Here is a 26,576-nt window from a genome sequence, read left to right on the forward strand (position 1 = left end):
CCTTTCTAAAACACTATTTCTTTTCATATTTCATAATGCTTTAAGCGGGCAACATTCTACATATCAGAAATGGCCTACATATAAATCCACTTGTCATTACATTACATGCATACATAACCAAGGGGGCATAAGATGTTCAGTCAACTGATTCCCGCTTGCATCAAAAGGATAAGAAAATGATCAATAACTCACATTCTACAGAAACAAACTTCGGAGAAAGTACAACTTAATGTAAAATGCCATTATCCTCTATAATCAAAACTTCCTCTGCCAAAGAATTTTAGTACATTAATTAAGAAGTCCTATTTGTATTCTGGTACAGTCTCCATGAAATTAGATCTTATCTATATGAGAACTGAAACAGAATCACCAATACCCTCTACCTCTACCTCTTCCACTTCCTCTTCCGCGACCCCAGCCTTGGCCCTGGCCCCGGCCCCTTGCTCCACCTCTACCTCCACCAGAGACTCTGCCTCTTCCTCCTCCTCCACCAGATAATCCGCCTAGTGCTCTATTGACTAGTTGATTTTGCATACCACCAGAACCTCGACCCTTCTTCAATGCAATATTGTTGGACCCATTGCCAGTAGTAGCAGGCCGTTTTGCTCTGCAGAAGTAAAAAGTCAAAATTATCACTTAAGATATTGAGCTTTGTATTAAATTGATAATTACTAAATTAGAGACAAGGATAATTAGATATGATGACACAAAGTACTCTCAAAAGGGAAAAAGAATAAAATATCTTCAAAAGCAAAAATATAAATAAAATACAATACCCAACAGCTGGTGCGGTAGTTGATGCAGATTTGGTTGCTTCTTTCCAAGAAAGGTTGATTCTCTTATCTCCAATAAAAGAAGGCGCTTTTGCGTGCAATGGCTGGCCATACAAATTGAACAATTCAATAATTAAAAGATGAGGGAGGACAAAGACATAACTGAAAATCACGCTCATATACACAATAACTCATTTGCTAAATATTTTTTAAAAAAAGGTTGTATCTTTCTTACCTTTGTCATCGTCAAAATATTATTGCAGGTACGCAACCCAGTTGTAGCATTCTGTTTTTTAGTTTTCTGCAACATCGTGTAAAAATGTAAGTGTGATACACCCATAATAAAATAAAAGATTAAGCATGACACAACTAACAAACCACAAGATAAGACTCACAATTTTTTCCTTTTCTTCATCAGTTTTAGCATCTGCCATAGATTTGTTGTTTTCAGCCATTCCTTGAGTTAATTTCTTGATTGTAGCCCGGGTGAACTCCTCCACGTTTTTCAATCTGGAGAAAGAACCAAAAATATACCAGAAATGTAACATAACAACCCAAGATGACTGGCAAATCCCAAAGGAAAGATGGGTACAAATGAGAAAACAATGACAAATCAATGAAAAGTGTATTAGTAAATAGAATAATTGCAACCAAATCAAGATGATCTTTCACCATCACAAACTACTGTACACTTACGAGACAAGTGACAGGACCAATATTACTATGACACATGCGGACCATCAGAAACAAGTGTCGGCATTTCCTGAACTGAACTAAATTTTATTACAGACTTGCTATATAAAGTTTGATTACACTAATGACGTGCACAAGGCCTGTTTTCTGCAGTGTAGTCAATTGAAGATCGTGAAAAATAGAGATTTGCTCAAATTCTACTATGCTACAATGCTATAGCACTGCTGCTATTGGCCAACACTTAGTACTACCCACTGCTATGCTCAAATTTTAAGCCCTTGTTGTCCTACCCCGTGACAACATACTTTGTTCAATTTGCTTGGTTTCATAAATTAACAATATTTTACCCTAGACTCAAAGGTCTTAGAATCTTGACGGTGGTCCTTCATTAGTATGGTCTGTATTAGAACAACCGTAAGCCTTCACAAAGGTTTCTGCATGACCTAACCTCCCCTGAACATTTTTTTAATCCTAAATGACATGTGCGCACTACAAACAAAATTATCTAAAATATACAAACCAACGAGTAGGTAAATTCTTTGTTCACAAAGGCTTCTGCATGACCTAACCTCCCCTGAACATTTTTTTATCCTAAATGACATGTGCGCACTACAAACAAAATTATCTAAAATATACAAACCAACAAGTAGGTAAATTCTTTGTTTGTATTAGATAACAAAAAAAAAAAAAAAAAAGTCCTACCTCTCGGTAAAATCATCATATTGCTCTGAGAAGTCTTCTCCAAGCCTATCAGATGGTTGGCCAGTAACAATTTTGTAACCACATAAACTATTGGTGGCATTAGGAACCTACAAAACAACAAAGTTCAATTATGTGCTGCATATAAGTGACCCACAACAGCTCGATTTTTTTTACTGGTCTAAAAAAGGTTTACCTTGTGAGCTAGGTGATGAAATGTGTACAACAAGCACTCAACATATGTAAAATTCATCTCTTCTCCGGTTTTCTTCCAAGTCATGTATTTCTGAAAAGAGCAAAGCACACAGCTTATAGGAAGTAAAAACAAAATTCATATATTGATCCCTGTTATACTGTGTTTAAATTTGGACTTAATCCTCAAATGATTACTAACAACAGTTAATTATGCCACTCTTAAATTTCAAATCAATAAATATGGAATGTTGCCCTCAACAGTTGGGTTCATAACAGTAACAATTTAATACATAACTGGACTTTAATCAAAAATTTGAATATTAATGTGATCAATTGATTCGAATGAATTTATAGGACTATATCAATGTAAATCCAATATTTTGGTGATTGAACATTGATCCACTCAACAATATAACGCTGCAATGATGAGCAGGAATGCAGCCAAAATTTGATGAATCAATATACAAGATAGACCCTCACGCCTTAATAGCATTCACTCCATAAAAAAAATGAAGGTAAGACTAAACCAAGCTATCCGCAAAAAAAATCCCACTTTAGCTAGATGACAATGTTCTCGGAACATCCAAAAAACAGCATTAACTAGAACAAAGTAAACAATAAATTGATCTTGATATACTTGAGGAAACTGGCTTGCTTGATTGTTGACCCAGTGACACTCCTATGGATCCCAAGGTCAGGCTACTACTAGGTCAAGGGGAGCCTTTGAACGACCCTGGTCAATATCGACGTCTAGTTGGAAAACTTAATTACCTCACAGTGACCAGGCCGGACATTACTTTTGCTGTCAGTGTGGTTAGTCAATTTCTAAATGCTCCATGTGATGACCATTGGAAGACCATCTCGCATTCTTAACTATATAAAGAGTGCACCGGGTAAAGGATTACTTTATAAAAACAAAGGTAACACCCAAGTTGTGGGCTATTCTGATGCTGATTGGGCAGGTTCACCAGCAGATAGAAGGTCCACTTAAGGGTGTTGTGTCCTCATTGGAAAAAATTTGATCTCATGGCAGAGCAAGAAACAGAACATAGTTGCAAGGTCTAGTGCAGAAGCAGAAAGTTGTGATGTGGCAGCAACAACTTGTGAACTCACATGGCTAAGACAATTACTCCAACAACTCAAATTAGGAGACGTCAAGGTAATGAAACTAATCTCTGACAACCAAGCTGCACTGCATATTGCCTCCAACCCGGTTTTTCATGAAAGAACTAAGCACATAGAGATCGACTGTCACTTTGTAAGAGATAAAGTTCTTTCAGGAGAAACCATAACTGATTTTATTGGTTCAAACGATCAATTGGCTGACATATTTACCAAGTCCCTTAGAGGACCTCAAGTTGAATCTATCTGTAACAAGTTTGGTGCATATGACATGTATGCTCCAGCTTGAGTAGTGTTAGAATTAAGTGAATCTGTAGTTATTCCTTTAAATGTACAACTTCCTTTGATTGTTAATATTCACAGAGTATACAACATCCTAGGTTAGTGCTTATCCATTAAGCATTCAGTGTATTTATTGTAACACTATTATAAATACAAGCTGTGTGATCCTAGACAGACACCAATTACAGAATTTTATAATATTTTATAGCCAAACTGCCAATCATGCCATTCTTTAAGAAATGTTTACCTTCAGCAACTGAACAATAGAAGGAAGCATTTGCCGTGAATCTTGTGGTGTTGTGAAAGGTGAAAACTCTGCAAGGTTTCTGAGCAAATCTACTTTTCGTTCTCCAGGAAGCTGGCAGGAAAAACAGCATCACAATAAGTTCTTCAACAAAAAGACCTCAACTAAAGAAAATTATACACACATATTCCACTAATTTGAAAGCCACATTTACCAGCCAATCCAAGATCTATGCAGCTAACCAGTAAAATTCATCATAGATATGATTCGTTATTCAGATTTATCTGAAAATTAAACAAATTAAACTAAAGAAACGTAGCCGGGAAAGGTCTTTCTAGACACAATTTTGACACAATTCCAGGCCACAACTACCAAGACTGTTGAAGACGCTTAGCAGGCATAAGGTGTCCCTGTGGGAACCCGCCACGCTATTCCGCGATAGGTGTCGCTACCGACAACATAGATAAGTACTTCCAAAGCAGAACTTATGACTAAAATTCAAACCTTGCTACCACCACAATCTTTTTGTTACTTTTTTTTGCTATATTAGAAGCAGATATACAAACTCTAGGCAGATATACAAAATATGACTAAAACTATTAATCAAATTATGCATGAAGAAAACGAACACTTTGTAAACCCAAACAAACATGAAAACTCCAATATTCGCACACCAACAATTCAAACTAAACTATCTAATTACCTGGTCAAAAACAGGTATTATATAGTCGTTTATGAAGTTAATAAATTTGCTGCTAGATGCACCCCTCTGCAAGAAAAAAAATTGAGTTGGTTGAAGAAATAAAATTGAACAGCAATGAATATGAGAAAAGATGAACAGTAAAAAAGTAGTTACCACAACAATTGGAAGTGCCATGTGAAGGCATGATATCAACCTATGAATATGATCTGTTTGATTTGCATCAGCAACCTACAAATCACCAGTTAAATAAAAAATAAAAAACATGATACCTTCAATTTAATTGCACAGTTTTGACTTTTATCTGCCAGAATAGAAGTCTGAAATCAAGTGGATCTTTCACTTATACATAACAGACTAATGTCATGTAAAAAAAAGAAAAGAAACACGGAAAGGAAAAGAAAAATGAGTAATCACATTGAACGGTAAATCTAAATCAGCTTGTCCTTCAATGATTCCAAGCAGCTCTTCCATACGCTCAGCTGGAGCCTTTTCTCCAAATAGGCTCAAACTCTTCAGGAAATCCATAAACATTCGAAATTCTATACCAGTTACGTCTTCTAAACTCTGAAATGAAACCACAGCATGCATAAACTCCAATTATGTTACAAAATATTAAACACTAATAAATCCATAAATGAACGGGTAAAAAACAAATCAAAGAAACTGTGAATACATTTTTTATTAGATCGGTTATGTGCCGTTCCATTTCCTCTTGGGGCTTCAACAGTTCAGCTTTAATAGGGAAGACCTATAGATTGAAGACATTTAGAATTCAGTATTCATTTCTGTATTAAAGATACAACAAAATAACCAATCATGTGGTTTCTCACCTTATCTCTAACAAAATTTATAACCTTTTCACGAATAAGGTCCTTTACACGACTAAGGTCATCCGCATTTTGCTCTTCAACATTGCCGCGAATGTGCTTAAACAACGTCGTCAAAGAAGCTGCATTCACAATTACACTAATATAAGGAAAAGAACAAAATGCAAAACTAATCATAAATGTCCAGAATCTGGAAAGCATATTGTGATTACTGACAGAAAAAAGTTTCAAAGAGTTTGGCAAGTAACATTTACAAAATTATTGGACTTCAACAATTAATCTCATTCTTGTACCAAGACTCAAATCAAATGTTTCAAGTTTTACTACCACTTAAAGGCTCCTTGGCAATCACCACATTAACAAGTTGCAAGAGATCGTCTATACTGGAATCATAAAAAACAACTTCAAATATATAATTTATATTATACAGAAAACTATTCAATGCCATATATATCAAAAAGGCTCAGCCCATTGCAAAACCAATATCTTCAACGTAAACAATTTGTTAAATGAAAATGCTATGCACATTAAATAGGTGCAAGATAAGATCCTTGTTAGATTAGCCCTCTCTTTAACTTATTTAATATAGAAGATAGGTTGGCCAGTATTTTTGCCACTGCAAGGGGCAAAGTTGTAGAAAGAGTAAGCAACATGAACGATAATCTTAAGCAGTGGCGTAGCTTGAACTAAAAATCTGGGGAAGCAAAATTAAGTAAAAACAATAAATCAATAATTTATTGAAATTTTATCAAAGTTTTAAACACTTATATTTTTATAATGTAGTTCAACTTACGTTAACAGTAAATAAATTATTTTTCATAAGCTATTCGCAAAGATATTTCATAAAATGGGCCTTCCGGCTGTGGCATCCCTATGCAACAACTGAGCTTTGCCTTTGAACTTAAGAAAAAGATTACACAATCAAGAAGATTGAGACACCAAATTGTAGCTAAATTTTATGCTGTACTGGTATAATTTTTTTTGCCCAAACATAAACAACACGCAGCTCAAAATTTACCATACTGGCTGGTAACGAAATCAGAAGCATTTATTGATCAAAGATCCTTAAGGTAATTTGAAACATAGCATTTAGCTACCAATATCTTCTATACTTGACATAAAGACGTCTAATTACCTTTCACATCCTGCCTCAGCAGAGACATCAGAGCCTTATGCACAGCATCACGCTCCACAAATTCGTCTAAAAAAATCAAATCAAAGAAAAATATCAAAATTGAGACCATATTCTGAAGAATGCAATATCTTAGTAAACCACAACTTACCGGACGAAAGAAGTTGCACAAGAATATCAACCATTTTTCCAATATTCTCAGGTGTATCCTTGCAGAAAAGAGGCAGTCCTCTTATCGCTTGCACCCGAACCTGTACAGCAGTAGAAAACACCAAACAAATACAAACATCAGCTCATACAAAATTCACTGTAGTGCTTTAAAGACCAAAAGTAACCTCTGTAACACCGATGCTCCTGATTGAAAGTGTGACCAACACGTGTAATTACATTGAATTACGTCAATTTCTATAATTATTATCGTGTCATGTATCAAATGAAATAGAGAATAACAAATGAAAAGATATCACAGAAAAGGCATACCCCGAGTTCATCAGCTTCAACCAAATCAAGATGAGTATCGAGTGCAGGACCGGAAAGTTCAGGAAAGAACTTGAAGAACTTAGGAATAAGCTGTGCAGCGAGTTGTTTAGCTTTAACACTAGTGTTAGCTGTATCTATGATTCCTTGATAATCCTTGACGTTCTGTGAAAATTGAAAACCCTAATTTAGAATAAAGTTGAAATCTAAAACCCTAAATGAAAAAACGAAGTGATGATTTAACCTGAGATTTGTCTTTGGAAGAGTTGAGTTGCTCGCCATATTGGTAGAGCTTCTCGATGTAAGCAGCTTCTTCGGAAGGTTCAGTAGTCATTGGAAGCTTCTTCGTTCTGGAATTTCGATTTCGAAGTTGAAGAACCAAATAAGCATGCGATAGAGTAGAGAGTGTTTTTGATTTGATTTGATTTGATTCGAGGGAAGAAAAATGATGGATAGGGTAAAACTGACCTGAAACAAAGTGAACAAGGGTTTCTCGTTTCGTTTTGATTTGATGAATGAACTGAGAGAGAGAGAGAGAGTGTGATTAGCAGTACTCTCTCTCTGTGACTCGACTAAGATGGTGATTTAGGCCCGTTTGAATTGGCTTATTTTGAACTTACGTAGGTTTATCTACTTCCATAAATTATAGTTTATCATAGTTTCATAAGCTTATCCTCTGCCTTAATAAAGAGCTTAAATTTATGTAACCTCCTTCGATTTTCTCTTGATCCACTTTTTCAAAACATATTTTTTTTTTTTTTTAGTTATCTTTGCATAAGTAACAAAATTGTTATATTTATCTTACTAAAGTATAACGGCGGCGTTTACGGTAGGAGAGGGCAATAGATCCCCTACCGTAGGAGATCATATAAAAGGGTTTTTTTTTTTTTTTACAACTAAATTGACATGTGTTTGTTGGTGGTTGGCACAATAGATACTAGTGTTGCATTTTTTATTTTTTTTTAGAAATGATGCATCCTCTGGTCACTATTATAAACAAAAATCTACATTTTAGATTCATTCATTAAATGATGTATGCGGTTTATAATACAGACTATATACATCATTTAATGAATGTATCTAAAACGTTGATTTTTGCTTATAATAGTGATCGGATGGTGTATTTGTACAACCACTTTATGATAACTTTTTGACAACCTTCTCTCTCATACTCACGTTATACTCTTATTCTCACTCTTTCTTTTTCTCTCTCCATTATTTTTACTAATGAAAAGAGAGAGAAAAGAAGTTGTTTGTCTCAAATGGATGTTCAAATATCACTATTTTTTTTTAGGGAGTTACCTGCATGTTAGTTGTGTTTAAGTAATGAGAAATAATATTTAAACAACTATTTTTTGATAATTATTGTGACAATTTTCTCTCTCATGTTTACATTAATTTTTTATTTTCTCTCTCTATTGTTTTTGTGTCAATATCTCATTTTCTTTATAAAATTTTGGTTGTCTCAAAAGTTGTCATATAAATAGATGTTCAAATAACACAACTCTTAAATAATTCTAGAGTCAATTTTGTGATTTCCTTCTTAAATAAAATAATATTTTTCCACTTAGAGTATATAGACAATATTTTCCAACTCGTTCAACAATAAGACATTAATATAATGACTTTATATAATGAGTGGTAGTTGAAAATATATTAACGTTTTTACTCTAGATTGAATGTGAGTTTTTTTTTTAAATGATTGAATATTATTAGGTTTTTTAACAATAAATTATATTAGCAATGACAGGGTAATCTCCTTAGCACAAAGTGTATAAAGGAAACCACATATAATTACAAGCTGTCAATCCAGGAATACACAAAAAGGTTAATCGATACCCAAGCACCTAAACGGGTTCAACAATAAACAAAATTGACCTTATTAACTTTAAGCCACAATAACAATAAATACTTTACTTTTTCTAATAATTGTGGAATGGTATTTTCTAAATTTGTAAACAATACTTTTTATAATAACAATAAGTATACCATTGTGTTCGTTCCACACAATCCAAATATTATTAGTTGAATGGTCAATAGAGAGGAAGGTTGAATAAGTTTTTAGTCTCAATAAATATACCGAATATTGTTTTTAGTCCTTAGAAGAAAAAAAAATTGACATGTTGGGTCATATAATTTTTCCAACAATGTCAAAAACACCCTTTATTAAATGTGATTCCAAAATCAATTGAATTTTTAAAATCATTCTATATGTTTAAAAAATAGAATTCTAGTGAATCACATTACCTGAAATCTCGGCCATTCAAAAGCTTCATCCTATATTCACTGATTGATATCTATTTTAAAAATAAAAAAAAAATCTCATTTTACAAAAAAAAAAAAAAAAGTCTCCTACGGTAGGAGACCTAAGGAGGTCACCTACCGTAGCCTTGGCCAAGTATAACACGTAACTAAGATTTTTACTATATTTTTTTAAGGAAGAATTTTTTTTTTTTACGTAACAAATTGAAACTGAATAAAAAAAAAACAAACTGAACTTGTCTTTTATTGGTAACAAACTGTACACTGATATCTATAATATTATTTTTTACATCTTGATTAATTTTATAAAAAAAAAAAAATGATACTTGTGGTTCGATTATTTGATTTTTTTATTTAATTGAAAATATTTAAAATTTCGATAATTGCTTATATAATGTCAAATCCAAACACTTCAATTTATGTAAGTACTTTTTAGTGTACATATTCAAACATAAATAATTTATCAAGTATAAGAGCTTATGATGTAAGCTCTAATATTATAAGCCATAATGCTATAGCATTTATATAAGTTGTTTATCCAAACGGGGCCTTAATGATGTAAAGGCCCAACTTGTATAATTTTTCACTCTTTTGTCATTTTTGTCGGAATATGTATCGAAATTTTAAAATAGTTTTTGATCGTATAATTTGTTCATTAAAATAATTTATAATGTTAAAATAGTCATTTAATGTTGACACTAACTTTTTTTCATTAGAAACTCTCTTTAATATGACTTAATGAAGGCACTTATAAAGACTAACATATCGGTATCTCCGTGAGTTTGGCTCAGTTCGTAGAGATATTGCATTTTATATGCAGGGGTTGGGGTTGGAACCCCGGACACTCCACTTCTCCACAATTAAATTGTGTGAGCCCTAGCCACTAGGCTACTTAACAAAAAAAAAAAGGATTTATCTCACAGTATTAACCAAATATTTTAACGTCGGTGTCTATTTTGACTAACAGAATGGACGATAAAAAATTATTTTAGAATTTTAATATACCAAATGAGTATTGTAACTACTCATTACACATTTAAAGACAAAAATGACCATTAACTCATTTTTTTTACCAAAAGAAAACTTAAAAGACACTTGGAGGTATTTGACCTATTTGTTTGTTGTAGTACAATACAAATGTAAACATTCAACCAAAATTTGAATCAAATATCTCCTTATTGAAACTAGAAAATGAATGTTCAGCAAAAAAGGAAAACAAAGACTGGTTCTAAGACTGCAATAGAAAGTTCGGATCAAGACTCTCCTGATCGTACCATGAAGGAAAAACAACAAAAAAATAATTTGAATACAACATATGAAAAATCCCTCTCCCAACATTCTATGACATTCCCTTTTTGTCTCCTCCTTTTCCTTATTCCCAACTTATCCTCGTTCTAAACAACTCTTTCAACTTTTGCTTGATTGCTATAAATTAGTTCAGAAGCTGTCCAATTGAAAATGGTTATAAGATAGGCATGTTCAATGCTCGCAAGACATCCTTGAACTCAAATTCACTTGGATCTTTATTGAATCTCTCGACTAGTTTGTACCTCACATCATTCAAATAAAAAGACTGAGCAGTTTCCACAAGCCATTTTGCCTCCGAGTCAGTCAGCTTGCTGGTAAAAACAACATCCCCACGTATCAGTACCAAGTCCTTGCTCTCTGCAAATTCTGTGTAAAAGGATACAGTATAGTAGGGAGATGCTTGTGTTCCTCTAGCCTTGTAATCTTCAAGACCGGTAAAAAGCATGTGTGGCGTCTGAACTGCAAGAAAAGAACGCTCATATATGTGAGACAGCAATTTTAGTGTAAAGAAGAATAACAGATACAAATACTCAGAATAAAAATATCCATTTGTTATTATTTCAAAAAAATAAAAATAAAAATTATTTCTTTCAACATGCTTTGTTCCAGTTTTGATAAGGTAAAGAAGGCTTTTGGTTTGCATCTCAACCATCAAGGAGATCTATCACTTACTTTTAAACCATTTCCAACCGTTTCAGGATATAATTAAATTTTTGAAACCTGCTATCATTTTCAAAGTTCCATAAAAATGTTAAATACTACGGATGATCTAAACTATTACACAACACATAGATATAATCATTTTGCTGTTGACAGTTGTTTAATTATCCAAAAAATAGGTACCATTAGGAAATATGAAACAACCTAAAACAATAAAATTAGAACTGGTTTTTGACCCTATAGTTGCTAATAAAAATTGGCAGGAAACCCATAGCCACATTGAAGATAACCAAGGAAGCAACTTTTTCTGCTACAGTGATATTTTTCTAAACAAACATGAGATTTCTATTGAACAGCTTTAGGCTTATCGGTATTTTAAAATTCTCATTTCTGGGCAGACCATTTTTGAAATTGGCCACTTTGAAGTTTGAACAGTTTATTTAAAAACTTTAACTGATGATGGACTCTACAAGTTATTTAACTTCAAGGGCAGTGCAGGACTTCTATTGGTCCTTGCGTTCCCAATTGAAATATTTTAATCCAACATTTTTACTTCAAATTTAGATCTTCTGTTGCCCATCAGTCATGATCTTTCGATTGCAAGGCAAGACCACCATGACACCTTCTTTGTTAAAGTTAAATGAGAAAATCACAAACTGATATATTTTTAAAGTGCATTTTTCTAAATAAAAATCTCAAGACATTCCTTGCATCTCAATATAATATAATTTCAAAAATTGATCCCCATAAAATCTTTTTGGAATATGCTTCATGTTTGTCAAATGTTTCATCAAGCATCAAGTTCTATTATATCTGATCCTGAAGGAAAACTAAAATCTGAAGCTCAAATTCTTGTATCTGTAAGAATATTAGTGTATTGTATGCTAAATAGATGGAGCTAAGCTATATTGTCTTTGTATGTTGCGAGTGTGATAAGATTGGACTCATACAGTTGAACAAGTACTTCACCAAGTTTCCTTCAAAAAAAAAAAAAGTACTTCACCAAGTATCACAATAATTCAGAGTCTGTTTTAAATTATACTAATATATGTGCTTCATCTCTATCCCGCTTTCTCTTTTCCATGTAACCCTACAACATCAACAATTTCCTTGAATGGCATTTTTTTTTTCCTTTTTTCCCACCCACTTAAACTTTTCAATTTCTCTCATATTCTACCCATATCCAAGGATCTCCACCCCTAGCATAATACTAACAATACTAACGTTTGGCGTTAAAAAAGTACCCATATTTAAATGGAAAAAGGGTTTCTATTTTACAAATACAGACCAGCAATCAGGTGCGAACAGTTTTCATTCACATTAACAGCTATTGAACTCATTTGAATAAATGACAAGAGAGGGTAACTTTTATCAAACCTTGAACAAACATTGTTATATAACCACTTCCCCTCCACAAAGGAATGACAAAATATCGGCTGCAAAAGAACGAGTAAAGGTAAGAACGTGAAATCTAGAAGTTCGCAAACTCACAGAACAAGTATTGATTACAATGAATACCATTCTTTAGCTCTATGCTCTAGCAAGTGATAAAGACTTGCTTTCATAGATGCTCCAATATGACCTCTACCTATGTGATACTGAAATAAAACCAGCCAAATCATATAATTAATAACAGAGAAATTATTATTTGACTTATAATTGCTAAACAGTCTAACATCTGTTTTATAAGTCGTATCAACATTCCATCAAAACACAGAAAATCAATTGTCTCAATAGTGTACATGAATTTATCATGATATAAAAGATGCTTCATATCATGCAGCACAACAACAACATGGCAACAAAGGGAAAAAAAAACTTTTCTAATACTTGTTAGTAAAGTGCACGCACGAGTAATAATGCACTTTAAACTTAAAAAAATCTACCATGGACATTCCCTAGTTGTGCACTTCGTTTCAAGCTCGTAACAAGGCTTATTCCTACGGCAACATTAATAGCAGGGTCAAAGTATAATATTTCAGACCACAGCCAAGAAGAACAATGTGGTCTCTATTGCAAATATCACTAATATTCTTGTCTTACTTCCTTTATCTTTCTTCCTTAGAGATCATTTCCAATCTAACTTTTTCCATTTTTTTCAGTCTCGAACAACTGAAACAAGCCTAACAAAAGAAAGTGGTAAAAACGATCAAAAAGAAATTTTGAGACTCTTCTAACCCTTCGGTCAATGTGAGCTAAACACTATTAGTACATTATACTCTTCCAACCAGGATCCACACCTCTCATGTTAAAATTCACTATGGTGTGAAAATTGTGTACATTTTATATTTATATCCAATGATGTATAAAACTGTGAGTATCTTTTATCTCCAACATGACTCTGTTTGGATAAACAACTTAACTAAACACTTACAACATAAGTTATTTCTACAACAAAAGCTATAAGCTACAGTCATATAAACTATAAATTGTTTTCATAACGTATCTTTACGAGCTTACGGAAATAAGTTGAAACAGTCCATGGACATGTCATAAGTAAACAAACTCAAATAAATCAATCCAAACAAGTCATAGACTCCTGTCAGCATTTGTAAACATTTACCAAAAGAGAAAACGAATGATTGAAATTAGACAAATAAGACATTACATCATCCCAAATGGAAGTGATATTTTCAGGATCCCGATCCTTGAGCCTCTCAATATCTACAATAGAATCCAACGGCTTGAGTTGCAAAGGGTTGAAGCCAGTGGCGAATCTTGACGTCCTGCAGAATCCAAGCGAACCCCATTTCCGAAAATCGCAGGGGAGTTCCGGTTGGTGCAATCTCTGGGAAGTTAATGCGGGGGAAACCGTAGTGAAAGAACGGTAACAGGGATCATTGAAGTGAAAGAGGTTTTTTCTGGCATTGGATGCTATGGTTCTCCAAATTTTGGAGGTTGAAGATACCCTTTGCATTGCAGAATCAGAAAAAGGAAATGAATTTGAGAATTGACACAGTGGCGTGGCCGGTTAGACGGGGTACTTCGAGCTAAGCGGAGCCATGTGTTAGAGAAACGGGTTAGAACCATATGAACAAGAACCGGGTTTGATTATTTTTTATTTTTTAAATTTCTTTATTCACGGTTTTATTTGTTGCTGAGATTAAATCTTTAATTCGTCACTTATTTATTATTAACGAGGGAAATTTTATCTATTTTACTATGAGCTTTGATAACTGAACACAAAAGTTCAGCCACAAAATAGACATCGTATCCTGTATAATTTTTTTTTCTTTTAATTTTTTTCTTTCTCTCTCTTCTCTCCCTCTCCCACTGCTTCCTTTCTCTCTCATCTTCCACCAACCAACAACCCACCGTACCTCCTCTTCGGCCATCGACCACCGGCGACCACCACCATCAACCTTCTCATTTCGCGCCACCACCATCATCTCTCTTCTCCGATCCACTCGGATCTGTCACACCACCATCACCACTATCCCTTTTCTTTCTATCCCCTTCATTACTCCCCAATAATCTCGCCGACGTCGTTAAGATCTGCTTCGCTCTCTTAAAGACCAGATCTCACACCTTCGTTCTCTGTCGTCGTCGTTAAACTCGCCGTCGCCGATAACCAAACGCAAATTACCGGAAAGACAGATGAATAGGAAAACTAGAATAAAAAAAGATGGAAGGAGGTGGTTATAAATACATCGGCGGCGAAGAGCAGAGGGGAGGGTGCAGCGGTGGCCAAAGAAAGAAGATGGGAAGAGAAGAGGAGGATACGACGTAGAGGGAAGGGAAAACAGAGAAGAGAGAAGAGCGAGTTTATAGAATTGCCCTTCATGTTGTGCTGAAAATTCAATTTTGTCTTTGCATTTAATGGAAATTACAAAATTGCCTATGGTGTTGTATTTGTGTCATAATTTGTGTGTTCAGTTATCATTTCTGTTTTACTATTTCACCATAAACAAACAAAAAAATTATATTTTATTTTTTTATACTCTTATTTATTTACACACATTTATCTTGTTTGAGGCACATCAAACACTAAATTTAGACATATCTTAGCTCACATGTTTGTTAGAGGAAAATTGATGTATACACATATCAAAAGGCTGAAAAACACATAGAAGATCGTAATATCCTCGACAGTTATCTGTCGCCAGTTTTATTTTCATCGACAGTTAATTGCCGAAGTTTGTTAAACTCACATTTCAATTTGTTTTAGTTAGTGACTGTTAGGTCAATTTATAAGATGTTGGCTCTTATATGTAAGAGTGTGATTCAACTCTTGTTGTCGGCGTAAAGAGGATGAAAGTCATGTTGTAGACTTGGTACTATAATACATGTGTATTAAAGCCTTTGACATCTGGGTTACGCTTGTTGGGATGTACATGAGGGTACCCTAACCTGAGATGTGGTACAATAGATACTTAGGGAGGCTCGAAGAGCCTTTTAGCACCAAAGGCAAGGGAGGTTGGGGAAGGGGGCGTGTGGCACACTGGGATTATGTTTGTACTTTGTTGTATTTGATATTACTTTGTATTTTGTGATTTACAATGGACAATTACTCTATTTGTAATATTTGAGATTAAACATCATGAAATGCTATTTGATATTTCATAGTAAAATGTACAAAAACTTGTATTTTATAGTAAAATACGTGTTTAGATTCTAGAATCGAGATGTGATATCTATGTGTTTTTACATGTCCAAATTATGTAATCCAAACACGTATAAATTACAAAATAAGTGACACAAATCTCGGTGAACAATGTATTTTACTACATTCGGATTCTATAATCTGAACATGTATTTTAGGTACTTTAACATGTATGAACTGTATAGTTCGAACGCATATTAAATGTCATAAACTAAGTGAAACAATCATTGGTGAATGATGTGCTTTACGCATCCAAATTTTAAAATTTGAGCTTTGAAAAATACGTAAATTACACTACTGAGTTATAGAATCCGAACATGTGAAACACAATAATTGTTGATATGTGGTCTACAACGCGCTAATAGTTTGTATGATTTACAATGGACCGATAATTTATGTTGCCTATAATGCACAAACACTTGTATAAATTGGTGTGTTTGATTCATTTTCATTCACAACAGAAAACACATTAAATGAACTCTAATCTAAATGCAGTTTACAAAATAATGGGAAACCTAATTTGTTTAGGATCAATGATGATGTTACGATATGTGGTTTGAAGGATTGATTATACCAAATGAATGGTATTCTCATCTACGGTGATACAAAAAGGGTAGTCTGTGATGAGTATCATTTTTTGTCAATCGACTCATATGGGCGTGTTAGGTTCACAAAGATGAAACTTCAAAACAATAACGATATGAAAACTATGTTCTATACATTTGCTTAGTATAGTTTCAAGGGACCGATCAATTTAGAAACCATCTTGGTGAGATATGTTCATGCTACTCGAAAATTTTTTATTCATCCCAGGATATTCGAAGAAATCAAGATGTTCTTGGTTGAACCCAAAGAATAAAGCTCGTTTGTGTTTAATTTATGTTGTTTATTTAGCGGAATATAATTTCATGTTATTCATGTATTTTTATTTATCAATATATTTAGATTCTATATCTCAAAATATTAACACTACGGAATTTAAAATCCGAATGAGGGTACTTTTGTATAATCCACAATGGTCGACACGTGGCACCTCACTTGAGGATGTGGTTGCCACGTCGGCGAAGACTAAGTCAAAAGTTGCCTTGGAGGCCAAAACTGCCAAAGATCCAATACATATGGGGCTGTTTTGTATTTTAATTAGATAAGGGGTCGAAATCGCAACTTTTGAAAAGATAGGAGGCCAAAAGTGCAATTAAACCTTTTACTAAATAGTACAAATTCAATAAACTAGTTTATTTGGTATGAGCTAACTTACATAGAGTTAGTTAACTCTCGAGGGTGGAGAGTGGAGACCTACTGAAAGGGTGTGTCACTTTCACATTACCGGCTGAATTCCCACATTTGATGCTATAGTTAAAGTACCTTCTAATGCTAGACTTACAGAAGGAATGAATTCGCTCTTGCTGAAAAATGGTCCAGCAGCTTTTTAATGCAGTCACAAACAAAAGGCTCTCTCTGATTGAGACCAACCTGAGAAAAGGTAAACGTTACTTACTCAGTATTTTGGCACTATGAAGGGATGGTGAAGTTGGTGAACTCAATTAATTAGTCTGAAGAACTTCATTTATTTATAATCTAGTGGTGCTATGATTGGTTGCACATGCCTTGCATTTAATTACTCTCATCCAAGGGTCCTACCACAGTGGTGTTTGGTGGTGGGACACTGACTCACTCACTCACTAGCCTGCTTATGCAAATTTAGTATGCTGCTACTTTTCTATTACTTTTTGTTCTGTTACATTTTATGGTGTTTATGATTTTCAAACAAATATTGAAACTAGTGCAATGGAATGGTACTGTAAGTCTGTAAGTATAGAGGATAATAATGTACCGATATTATCATATCAGTGAAGTTCATTGGCTTCTAATATCTTAATGTCCTTAATCTGTTGCCAATTTGCCACTAATGACTAGGAGCCTCATCCTAGTTGAAAAATCTCAAATACTATATGTTGCAGAAAATGAATGGCTGTTTGATGGTGGATGTTAAGGATGAATGTTGCATGAATGGTGGCGTTTGGCTGAAATCTACGTGAGATTATGCTTGATGGTGGGGTGTACCTAAAAACACTCTGACGTCTAAGTCAGTATATGATTGAGGTGGGTGAGAGGTTTAGAATGAGACATACTTTAATAGGTGATGACGTAAGACTCGTATAATTTGAAAGAGTTCGTATTAGACTTATTTTTATGGTATTAAAAATAATTAGTGATAAACCACAGTTTCTCTCTCTGATCAGCTGTCACTAATTGTCTCAATCTAGAGGAAGCACAAATAACCAAATTGGCATGTTGTTTGTTAGATAGACCCTATAGTATTTCCATTTGACCAAAGATAAACACATTATGATTAAACCAAAAAATACATGTTTGTCAGAAGTTTGTTATCAGGTAGGTGAACTTCAAGCCTTATTTCAACACATTACAAGCATCTCATTTGGAATTTTATGAATTCTTTTTTTGGTATATTTGTCTCTTTAAGCATTAGAAACCAATAAATATAATACTCCTATATATCACCATCATTTTCCTCTTCTATAAGTCTCACGGGATTTGATTCCCTCTAATTATTAAATAAATTTCCCTACCTCACCTTCACTTTTGATCTTCCACACACATTACTCTTTCTTTCCTTTCTCCTAAACTCATGTCTGTGACTTCATCTTCTTTATTTGTTTTCACTTTTTCTTTGTTTGTTTTCTTCATTTTGAATGAAACTTCATCATGCTTAGCAATGCTTAGTAGCAAGACTACACGCATTCCTCGCCAGCTTAGAGTTGATTACTACGCCAAATCTTGTCCACAGGTTGAACAGCTTGTTGGTTCAGTCACCTCTCAACAATTCAAACAATCACCTGTTTCTGGACCTGCCACCATTCGTCTCCTCTTCCATGACTGCTTTGTAGAAGTAAGCCAATTCCACACACGCACACACACAAACACAAATGTTTTTAGCTTTGCATGCAACTGTTGGTTTGTTTTCTTCAACCTCATTTTCAAGATTTCTGGTTTGAATGAGTGAATGCAGGGTTGTGATGCATCAATTTTAATAGCATCAAAGCCAGGGAGCAAGGAGTTGGCAGAGAAAGATGCAGAGGATAATAAAGATTTGAGGATGGAGGGTTTTGAGACTATAAGGAAGGCAAAAGAAGTGGTGGAGAAAAAGTGTCCTACTGTGGTGTCCTGTGCAGATATTCTTGCAATTGCAGCAAGAGATTTTGTGCACTTAGTAAGTTACCTGTTCTTTGTTTCAACTTCATATATAATGATTACCACTATTTTGATTTAATATATCTTCATATGTTTCCTTTATTCCAATCCTAATTTTTGGCTTCATTCTTGTACTTGTGGTGAGTACAATATCGACAACCAGGGTTTGGTATTTGTTTAGGTCATGCCCTGAAAATGATCTCATCCTCCTGAGTCGTAAGTCCTAACATTCTAAAATAAGGGCAGTTTGGTAATGCCCTCCAGTAGTGCATTAAGTTTTGACATCAGGTCACATGCAATACAAGTACATAGTATCCCTAGTTTTGAAAGTTATTTTCTGATTTTTGATGTAACCATATTTGGCCCACTTAAATGGACAACAGAAAAGGGTAGAAATCAATTAAAATTTAAAAGCTGTGAATCTTTATATATTTTGAGTGCAGGCTCAATTTTTTCTTGCATGTTCTCCTGCTGCATCTTTTTTGTTTCTTAGATAGCAGCTAGAAGAAACCATTTCTAGATAAAATATGTGTTTTCCAACTTCACAGAATAACAGAGAAGCTTTATGAAAATACCAATTTAAATAAAAAGAAATGATTCTCAAACATTTAGGCCCTTGGTCTTTTGTTATATGAATAGGAAAGCAGATTTCTTTATTATAATGTAAAAAGACAATATAGCCAAAAAAAAATATCCAACACCGTGACAAAAGAGCTAACATTATATTGTAGAATAAATTAATCTTTCCATTTGTTAATATGTCTAGGTAAAATGACACAGAATACGCTAGACATTGTTACAGGCTGGTCATGATTCTATACTAACCAAAATCGTATTAACTTAGCTCTATAGATTAGAAATAGATAAATCCCAAGTTGGTATTGGTTAAGAGTTTTTTCCTACATTAAAAATACAAAAATCTCACACTATAATATTAATTGTAGTTTTGGCAGTTAGCAGAGTGACTGTTTCATACAAGGGCTCTGCATAAAGTCAAATTGAATCTGTTTTCATGTTGTCATATACTGTTTGGTATATTGGACTCTAAAACAGCCGAATTTTTGTACTTTACCTTGAATTTTATTTAGACACCAATTACAACACCTGCTTCTTAATCTTATAGGTCCAAGTCCAATTTTCAGTATTATTGTTCTTTTCTATGCAATATCATATCATATCTACATGTAGCAGCTTAACACTATGAAAGAATAAAAAAGTTCAATTAACGAAATCAGATAAAAACTATAAACAAAACACTAAGAAATGGTTAATTATGTTGAGTTTATATTATGTTCTGTTAAGAAATGGCTAATTATATTTGGTTTAATTTTAGTATGTCATGTGTGACACAGGCAGGGGGACCCTATTATCAAGTGAAGAAGGGAAGATGGGATGGAAAGATATCAATGGCATCAAGGGTAGGGTCAAACATCCCCCGTGCAAACTCAACCGTTGATGAGCTCATCAAAATCTTCAATTCAAAAGGCTTAACCATACAGGACATGGTTGCTCTTTCTGGTGCCCACACAATTGGATTTGCTCATTGCAAGAACTTTTTAACCCGCCTCTACAATTACCGAGGCAAGGGTCAACCCGATCCGGATATGAATCCTAAACTATTGAAAGCTCTTAGGATGTACTGCCCAAATTTTGGTGGAAACACAGACATTGTTGCCCCATTTGATGCAACTACTCCTTTCATATTTGACCATGCATATTATGGTAACTTGCAGAACAAGATGGGGTTGCTAGCATCTGACCAAGCTTTGGCTTTGGATCCACGAACCAAGTCACTGGTTCAAGATTTTGCAAAGGATAAACAAAAGTTTTTTCAAGCTTTTGCATCTGCTATGGACAAAATGAGTTTAGTGAAAGTTGTGAGAGGAAAAAAGCATGGGGAGAGAAGGAGAGATTGTAGCATGCATATGTGAGAACTGAGAGATACTGTTCACACAATTTTTGCATTTATAACTGGATTCATTGACTTCACTACAAGTTTCTTTTATGGAGTTCATCTTGAAGCAATGATTTTGTTTAGTGCAGTTATAAATGCAATAGTTGTTCGCATTTATTCACCAAGATTAATCTTTTAACTAGTGGCAGTATTCATAATCAATATATAAATGATAATTTGACAAATAACATTATCATACATCACGATATTAGTATCAAATGATACGATCTAAAATCATTTTCAATTGTAATATTCCAATCATGTAACTTACTCTTAAACTGGTTTGGGATATTGCCATTATAAATCATTCAGTGAGACAAGGTACAAAATTTCCCTATGGAAAAGTATTTCTTGCATTTAACCTAACCTACAAAGCCTCAGACTCCAATAAAGAATGAGTTGATCAAAGTGAACACATTCATTTAAAGAAGAATGAGTAATAAAGCTAATAAAGTCAATGCGAAATTCAGTGCTGTTATTTACGCTCCTATGACTTTATGGAGATAACAGTTGCTGCAGTAAATAGTGCCTCTTTCCCAATGGACAGTATCTCCAAATCCCTACATTATGACAGAAAACAAATTTGAACGATGCCAATAAACTAAACAAAATATTTTCTACAGATTATATATGAAAATTCTGGATTTTCAGGATCTGTTCAAAATTCAAAGTCTTGATATAGATAATGCAAGTATGGAATCAAGCTCAATTAACATTGTTTAAGTAGAACAAGCCATAATATCCCAAATCAGACAAAGATAGATGCAAAACCAAGCAAGCGATTTAAAAGTTAAAATCCTGAGAAATGGTTTTCTTACCCATCTGTGCTTATCAAACTGTCAAAAGCAGATATAAACGCCTCGCACAAATCTACAAGAGCACTGGCCCCTTCGTTTCTGTCTCCACCAATGTTGTCATTTGTATTTCTTTCTGACAATATTGACAATTGAGCCTGAAAACCACAGTTATTGAGTTCCTAGTCAATCCCATAACTGTATGTATGTCATTTAAATAAAATAAAATATTGTGCGCTGATTCGTTGAATAAAGACAGTTACCTGAAAACCATGAGCCAAAAGCAACTGAACTACATCTGCACCGATTTTCTTTATTATGCTCTTAGTTCCAGTGTTATTTGAAAAGCATTTCAAAGCTCCATCAAATGTTGTATCTTCATTGACACCATTTGATCGACGAGTGCGAGCAGAAGGCTGCAAATTTTGAACGAAACAAAGGTCAGGAGATTATCAAAAGCCAGTGTCCTAGTACCAAATAGAGTCTCCCTTTCAAAACGAATCAAATATATTGTTAAAGAAAGTATGTCAATTTTCAAAAAGTATTACCTTAGTTATGTATTTCCAAAGATACTGCACAACTATTTCCAGCTTCCATTTAGGCTCACTAAAGGCCTACATCAGTTCTCATGAAATCAGAAGAAACTATTAGTAACAACATAAGTAAAATGTATCAAACCATTCAACATTATATGCCATGCAAATAACTGAAAGAAAAGATTTTAAAAGGAAAGCGTACAACAGTAGGAGGGAAAGGGCGGAGAGACAGGTTTCAGGAGTCACCTTAAGAAAAAGGGGGATATTATCTTTGCAGTAAGCCAGTTCATCCAGAATTATGTCCACCAAAGGTGTTCTGTACAAAATACAAGATTGCATACTTCAATCAGAAAGCATGGCATTTAAGGAAACGCGGAAATTAAACTGAAAGGAGTGACACTGTAAATTATTGAAGAAACAAACCACCTTGGACCATCTGATCTTGAAGTATTGCCTTCAATATCTGCTTTCTTCTTAGAATTATCAAGGGCCATAATCTAAAATCATCCACAATGTAAGCAGACAAAGAAGAGTTGATTGAAGTTTTCTTATTATATATAACAAATAAAATTATTCAGGAACTAACCATCACCAAAAGTTTCTCTATAGAGGCACGCGTGTTCTTTAATACTTCAAGTAAAGCAAGAGATAATGCAATATCGCCAGTATCGGATTCGGAACTCTTTTCAACCTCTACATTTTTACTAAGATCATTTTCAAGAAGTTGACATAGTAGACAGATAACTTCCATACAATATTTCATCAAGCTTTTATAGTTCATTTTCCTAGATCCCTGTAAAAACTAGATCAGATATATATTTCTGAAATACAAAAGGAACAAAAATTCAGGGCAGAGGAATAAAGGTACATAAGATCTCAACAACAGAACATGTGGAAAGAAGAGTATTAGCATTCACATAACATTAATAATCAACATGGTTAATTGTTGATTAGTTGGTCAGACAAAGTCTTATAGTGAACCAATTACCAGTAACATGTTGAGCAAAGACTCCCTTTGCAAGCTCCAGTTCATGGTGGCTGCAACAGAACAGTTACTTAGAACTTACTAGTTTAAGGAATGGCAACAACAGAAATTTCATTCAACTTCACACACACCATTACGAGGAAGAAAATCGCCTTCAAGCACAATGACGAGATATTGAAAGAGTAACAAGCTCTGCAGGTACTGCAAAAAATTACACAGAAATCAGGCATATTTTGTTAAAAACTGCACTTTACGAACCAAAGCTTAACATAAATACATAGCCACATGGGAAAGCTTGAAGCTTGAGATCTAAAAAATGTAAATTCAAAATATAGCTAAAAAGTATATGGCATCAATATATTATGACTTTAGTCAGATTTTTATTCCATATCATTGCAAAATCACTAGTGTGTCCAAATTCTCACAGGCTCGTGTTAAACAAGCACCCACAAAAAACTCTAGAAAAAATGCACAAAAATGGTTGATTGGTGGACTAACCTTCATGCTTGTTGCTTTAATGTTGGAATCAGCTAAAGTTTTAGCGAGCTCTTCAATCAGGAGATGAAAGCTCTAAGGTAGGTGGAGAACATAAAGAGTGTAAATGAGTTAAGAAAACCCAATATCAAATTGAAATTTGAAAGAAAAACGGTTAAGAGAACCATGCAGAAACTGAATATTATAAATAAAGAGATAGTTTAAAAATATAAATGAGTGCTTTGAGCTGCAGTGCTTTATTAAGTGATGAACTCATATCTCAACTACAACTGACTGAGTGCACCTCCTTATATTGTGCAACATAATAAAACCGTATTAATTAAAGTACAGGGTTGGATTACATAACTTATTTGCTTGCCTAATACTAATACATTACTCAGAACTAGCATGAATAAAATATGTGAAACAATGGCATATGCAATTTGCGGTATCACTAGTACATTGATTTCACCATCTGCAATTTCATAGAACAGATATTTTGAAGGAAAAAAAATCGGAATTTTACAAGCAAGGAAACAGGTTGTTAGTTATAAAACTAATGAAAGATAAGTTGTTCAACTAAACTAATTAACTAAGCGAAGGATAGGTAAAAAGTGAATATGACTGCAAATGGAGAAACTAACTCACAGAGGGGTCGAGAGGTCCACCGGACTGTTTGTCACTTGCTCCACCAACACCAGCAGCATTATCCAAACCAATAATAAGAGGAGACCATGCCTAGCAGAAAATATTTTACATTTGAAAGCAAGTTCAACCAGTATCCCATATTGAGATGACTTATTATTGTCATTCATACCTCTTCAGCTACAACCAATTTTGGTGGAGAGTTAGACGATGATAGGGAATCATCCTTGCCGGATAAATACGCTCGAGGGAAGTGCTAAACCCGAAAAGGAAAAAAAAATCACACATTTAACGGTTTTAGTTACAATTAAGATGCAGGAATATAAAGGGGAAAGGAAACCGGTGGACATCACATACCTTTTCCAAATCAACCAGAAGCTTATAACTTGCCACAATCAACTGTAATGATTTCTCAGTCCTCAGCATATGGAAGACTGCCCCAAGTATTTTTCTACACAATTTAAAAATATATTTATATACTCAACTCAGAACACAAAAATGAAGACAAAATTCAATATTTCTAACAAATACAACTTGTTATAGAGGAGAATTAACCACGTATTCAAAAATAAAATTTTCCCTCAAAAAGTGTAAGTGTGTGTGTACTACCTCAAACACAAACACCAAACACGAACGAGGTATAACTGATATTTGAAAGAAAAAATATGAAGTGATTAAGGGCCCGTTTGGATTGGCTTATTTTTTAGCTTATGCAAAACAACTTATGCAAATAAATAAACTTTTATGTTTTATTTTTGTGAAAGTAGTTTATGAAAACAACTTATGAAATACAATTTTCATAAGTGAGAACTTATGAATTAACATAAAAGCTTATTTATTTGCGTAAGCTTAAAAATAAGTCAATCCAAACAGGTCCTAAGTGTAACAACATATGTTTGTGTAGTTGCGGATAACCTTCAATCTAAAAGAAACTTACGAAGACGGTGGTTTTCCACATTCAAGCCCAATCGAAGAAGCATGAACAGCATCCAAAAAAGCAAGTCCTGCATATGTGAATTCATAAATACACAGATTAACTTAAATAGCTTCAACAGTAAACAAATTCCACACAAGTTTTAATTTTTTTGATTACCCAAAAGTCTTAATAGACTAAAAACGTTGATTCTGTTGGTGGGCATGAACATAGTGGAGAATAAAGCAAAAAAACGAAGAAAAACCAAACAGAAACTTGTTCAAAAAGAGAAAGAGGAGTGTGATGCTTACGTTCGTCAATTGTATCTTGAGTAGCATCCTTAGAAGCATCAAAGGGATCAAACATAGTGAGAAGCATGTCGTCTTCGATCCTTGCTCTGTTAGGGTTCTCCATTTTCGCTCACAGTTTTTCTTTTTCTTTTCTTCACTCTACACAGAAGAAAAAAGAGAAAGAAAATATAATAATAGAAAATAAATTAAATTAACTTACCCAAATAAGGAGTTTCTATATCTTCCCGCCAAAAGTTGCCAAACATCATTTGTCAAATGTACTTATGGAACATTTTTCAAATGGACATTTTGAGATGTACTTATGGGACAAATAGCATGTCACTTTTTGACCTACATGAAGCGTTTCATATATTGAAGAATGGAAGGATGAAATAAAGGGTCATGGTAACGAGTAACTTTTTATATGTTTCAATACGTTGGTGTTAATCAATTAAAAATGTAAATAATTGATAAATTTTATGTATAATATGAAAAGAGGAATAAAAAATAAAATAATATAGAGTTGGAGGTGTAGAATATAAGTTTTAAAATAAGTGTGGAGAGGAAGTAAAATAATAGCGAGTATAGGAGAAAAGGGTTACAACAAGTGGATGAGCCGAATATAGATAGAGACCTTAGAAGTTAGAAGAGTCAATATTGTTGAACGTTGAAAAGAGAGAAGAGAAGAGTTGAGAAAGAGAAACCCTAACTGCAACAAGAACAACCAAAAACCGAAATTTTCGAAGGATTCGAGGTAAGGTGGGGAATCTCTTCACTTTAAATATCTTATTC

General features: G+C 33.9%; 4 protein-coding genes across 7 annotated transcripts; 1 reads left to right on the forward strand and 3 right to left on the reverse strand.

Moving 5' to 3' along the window:
• Positions 1-61: 61 nt before the first annotated feature.
• Positions 62-7,744, reverse strand: LOC25493043 (apoptosis inhibitor 5-like protein API5). 2 transcript variants are annotated; one of them, XM_024782096.2, is made up of 17 exons: positions 7,616-7,744; positions 7,392-7,497; positions 7,151-7,312; positions 6,822-6,921; positions 6,674-6,739; positions 5,542-5,660; positions 5,385-5,459; positions 5,126-5,275; positions 4,865-4,939; positions 4,712-4,777; positions 4,012-4,122; positions 2,362-2,451; positions 2,169-2,275; positions 1,169-1,283; positions 1,009-1,074; positions 777-877; positions 62-607 (listed from the first exon to the last, which is right to left on the reverse strand). In XM_024782096.2, exons 2-17 carry the CDS (start codon positions 7,479-7,481, stop codon positions 367-369), a joined length of 1,734 nt encoding a protein of 577 aa, XP_024637864.1. In that variant the 5' UTR covers positions 7,482-7,497; positions 7,616-7,744; the 3' UTR covers positions 62-366. The 2 variants fall into 2 exon arrangements, with proteins under 2 accessions (XP_024637864.1, XP_013456902.1); XM_013601448.3 differs by having other exon boundaries at positions 7,392-7,710.
• Positions 7,745-10,555: 2,811 nt separating this feature from the next.
• LOC25493044 (ATP synthase mitochondrial F1 complex assembly factor 1) lies at positions 10,556-14,423 on the reverse strand. Its single transcript, XM_013601449.3, has 4 exons — positions 13,986-14,423; positions 12,896-12,975; positions 12,755-12,813; positions 10,556-11,176 (listed from the first exon to the last, which is right to left on the reverse strand). Exons 1-4 carry the CDS (start codon positions 14,292-14,294, stop codon positions 10,872-10,874), a joined length of 753 nt encoding a protein of 250 aa, XP_013456903.1. The 5' UTR covers positions 14,295-14,423; the 3' UTR covers positions 10,556-10,871.
• A 2,708-nt stretch (positions 14,424-17,131) lies between these two features.
• LOC25493045 (peroxidase 19) lies at positions 17,132-21,391 on the forward strand. Of its 2 annotated transcripts, XM_039833732.1 has the most exons (4): positions 17,132-18,083; positions 18,790-18,891; positions 19,012-19,212; positions 20,546-21,391. In XM_039833732.1, the coding sequence occupies exons 1-4, from the start codon at positions 18,075-18,077 to the stop codon at positions 21,122-21,124; spliced, it is 891 nt and encodes a 296-aa protein (XP_039689666.1). In that variant the 5' UTR covers positions 17,132-18,074; the 3' UTR covers positions 21,125-21,391. The 2 variants fall into 2 exon arrangements, with proteins under 2 accessions (XP_039689666.1, XP_013456904.1); XM_013601450.3 differs by lacking the exon at positions 17,132-18,083 and having other exon boundaries at positions 18,106-18,891.
• Positions 21,370-26,082, reverse strand: LOC25493046 (negative regulator of systemic acquired resistance SNI1). 2 transcript variants are annotated; one of them, XM_039833731.1, is made up of 15 exons: positions 25,806-26,082; positions 25,519-25,585; positions 24,939-25,032; positions 24,754-24,837; positions 24,585-24,674; positions 23,961-24,032; positions 23,594-23,663; positions 23,466-23,515; positions 23,064-23,270; positions 22,904-22,974; positions 22,724-22,793; positions 22,490-22,555; positions 22,213-22,357; positions 21,966-22,107; positions 21,370-21,707 (listed from the first exon to the last, which is right to left on the reverse strand). In XM_039833731.1, the coding sequence occupies exons 1-15, from the start codon at positions 25,906-25,908 to the stop codon at positions 21,635-21,637; spliced, it is 1,404 nt and encodes a 467-aa protein (XP_039689665.1). In that variant the 5' UTR covers positions 25,909-26,082; the 3' UTR covers positions 21,370-21,634. The 2 variants fall into 2 exon arrangements, with proteins under 2 accessions (XP_039689665.1, XP_013456905.1); XM_013601451.3 differs by having other exon boundaries at positions 21,966-22,099; positions 22,205-22,357; positions 25,806-26,079.
• Positions 26,083-26,576: the final 494 nt, after the last annotated feature.

This window comes from Medicago truncatula, chromosome 4 (genome assembly GCF_003473485.1).
Source record: "Medicago truncatula cultivar Jemalong A17 chromosome 4, MtrunA17r5.0-ANR, whole genome shotgun sequence".
NCBI classification, from domain to species: Eukaryota; Viridiplantae; Streptophyta; class Magnoliopsida; order Fabales; family Fabaceae; genus Medicago; species Medicago truncatula.